This window comes from Pistacia vera, unplaced genomic scaffold (assembly GCF_008641045.1).
Source record: "Pistacia vera cultivar Batoury unplaced genomic scaffold, PisVer_v2 Contig878, whole genome shotgun sequence".
Taxonomy (NCBI): domain Eukaryota; kingdom Viridiplantae; phylum Streptophyta; class Magnoliopsida; order Sapindales; family Anacardiaceae; genus Pistacia; species Pistacia vera.
Window position 1 is genome coordinate 585,843 of NW_022196754.1, and position 1,855 is coordinate 587,697.

The following is a 1,855-nucleotide window of genomic DNA, read 5'->3' on the forward strand; positions in this document are numbered from 1 at the left end:
ATGAAAACCAGCATTAAACATGTTAAGGTACATAGAAAGTTGGTTTTAGCTATATAACTACAAGAAAAATGTCCAGGATTTATCGGAGGTTTAGGAGAGTGTTAGATGCTTTCTTTTTTTTGTTACTTTCTTGTATGATTCTACTTCCTATTTTATGGATTATACCCAAGATGTTTTACTTTGTGTACAAGTAATATTGGGTAAACTTTGTGTACAATTAATATTAAGTAAACTTTATATAATTCAACAAAATCAAAACCCTAATCTGAACAGGTAAATGACTCCATTCGGTAACAAATTCTGAACTAATTGATAAATTTTAATCCTAATTAAAAACGATGATGGTCATCCTTCATTATATAAATAAAGACAAATCGGTTCCTATTTTCTTCCAATAATCATAATTCTGATTTCTTCTTTGGCTCATGGCCAGAATCAAACGTGATTGGACCAGTCTTCCTGAAGGCCTACTGGCTTTAATCGCCGAACTTCTCCCCTCTCAAAATGACCTCTGTTGTCTACGTGCCGTTTGTCGCTCTTTTCGATCCGAACTTCCTCCTTCTACAACAATTTCATTCCCGCAATCTATTTTAACCACAACTGACTTCCTTAAAGGCCCAAATCCTAGCACAAATGGCCTCTATGTCCTCATCGAGTCAACTGCTTATGCAGTCCGGCCTCTCAACAAAAAAGAGTCTCCGCCATGGTTGATTAAAGTCGAAAAAACAAAACCTGGAAAGGTGGAAATAAAGGATCCGCTCTCAATACTTCGTTTCAGATTTCCCCGGAAGTTACCCAAGTTTTTAAACTTGTTGGATTATAAGGTTACTGAGATCACTACATCATATGCGTTGGAAACTACTGCTATTCTTAAAGGTAAACCCGAATTGGCTTATGGAGGGAAGTACTCCCAGCTAGAATTTTCTTCCGGAAAAGTGATTTTCACTTCTGGTATTGATGAAAGTGATGAAGAATTTGCGGTTATGGTGAAATTCGGAGTAGGAAGGTTGAGTTTATGGAGAAACGTAGACAAGAAATGGAGTAAAATAGACTTGGAGATTGACTTGGGGATTGACTTTGAGATAAGTACGATAATATTTATGAATTTTAATAGACGTTTAGTTTTAATCGAGGATATTATTTACCATGACAAAAAGTTCTACGTTTTACTCTCCAGGGGTGTTACTATGACTGTGGATTCCAAATCTTTGAGTGTTACTGAAGTTGCAGGAACACTCAATGATCTGAAATGGTATAAGTCGGTATACTTGCTGGAGTCCCATAATAATTTGTTTTTGTTTGCCAAGTTCTCCAAAAACTTGGATACTGAGGATTATTTAAAGGTTTTTAAGCTTGACAAAGAGAGACATGAGTGGTTTCGGGTAGAGAAGGGATTGGAATTTGAGGATAGAGCGATATTTCTGAGTGAAGATGGATCTTTTTCTCTTTCGGCTAAAGAGTCGTCGGAATAAAAGGAAATTGTGTTATTTCAGACGAAACACTAGGTATTGATGAATTAGGTTTTCCAGAGGGGATGCCCCACGGGGGTGTTTAAATTGAAAATGGAAAATAAAACAAAAAAAAAAGAAAAAAAAAACGAAAGGCTGAGAAACTCAGCGAATTTAGCATTTTCTGGCCTCACCACGTTGGTTGAAGCGATGATAGGCCGGCGAGTTTGGCACAAATTTTGGCATCTGGCTCGACACTGAAATTTGTCTTCCGGCGTCCGGTCTTACTGTTCTTGACATTCAATTTATTTCAAAATGTATCTTAGCATTTCTCTTGATATTTTTTGTTGAACAGGTTCTTTTATTTTCTAATAAAAAACATAGAAAAAAAATCCGATAATACAATA

The 1,855-nt window shown here is 36.2% G+C and overlaps 1 protein-coding gene across 1 annotated transcript; it reads left to right on the forward strand.

Moving 5' to 3' along the window:
• The first annotated feature begins 425 nt into the window (after positions 1–425).
• LOC116119215 (F-box/kelch-repeat protein At1g64840-like) lies at positions 426–1,472 on the forward strand. Its single transcript, XM_031405154.1, has one exon. It carries the CDS (start codon positions 426–428, stop codon positions 1,470–1,472), a length of 1,047 nt encoding a protein of 348 aa, XP_031261014.1.
• The last annotated feature ends 383 nt before the right edge of the window (positions 1,473–1,855 follow it).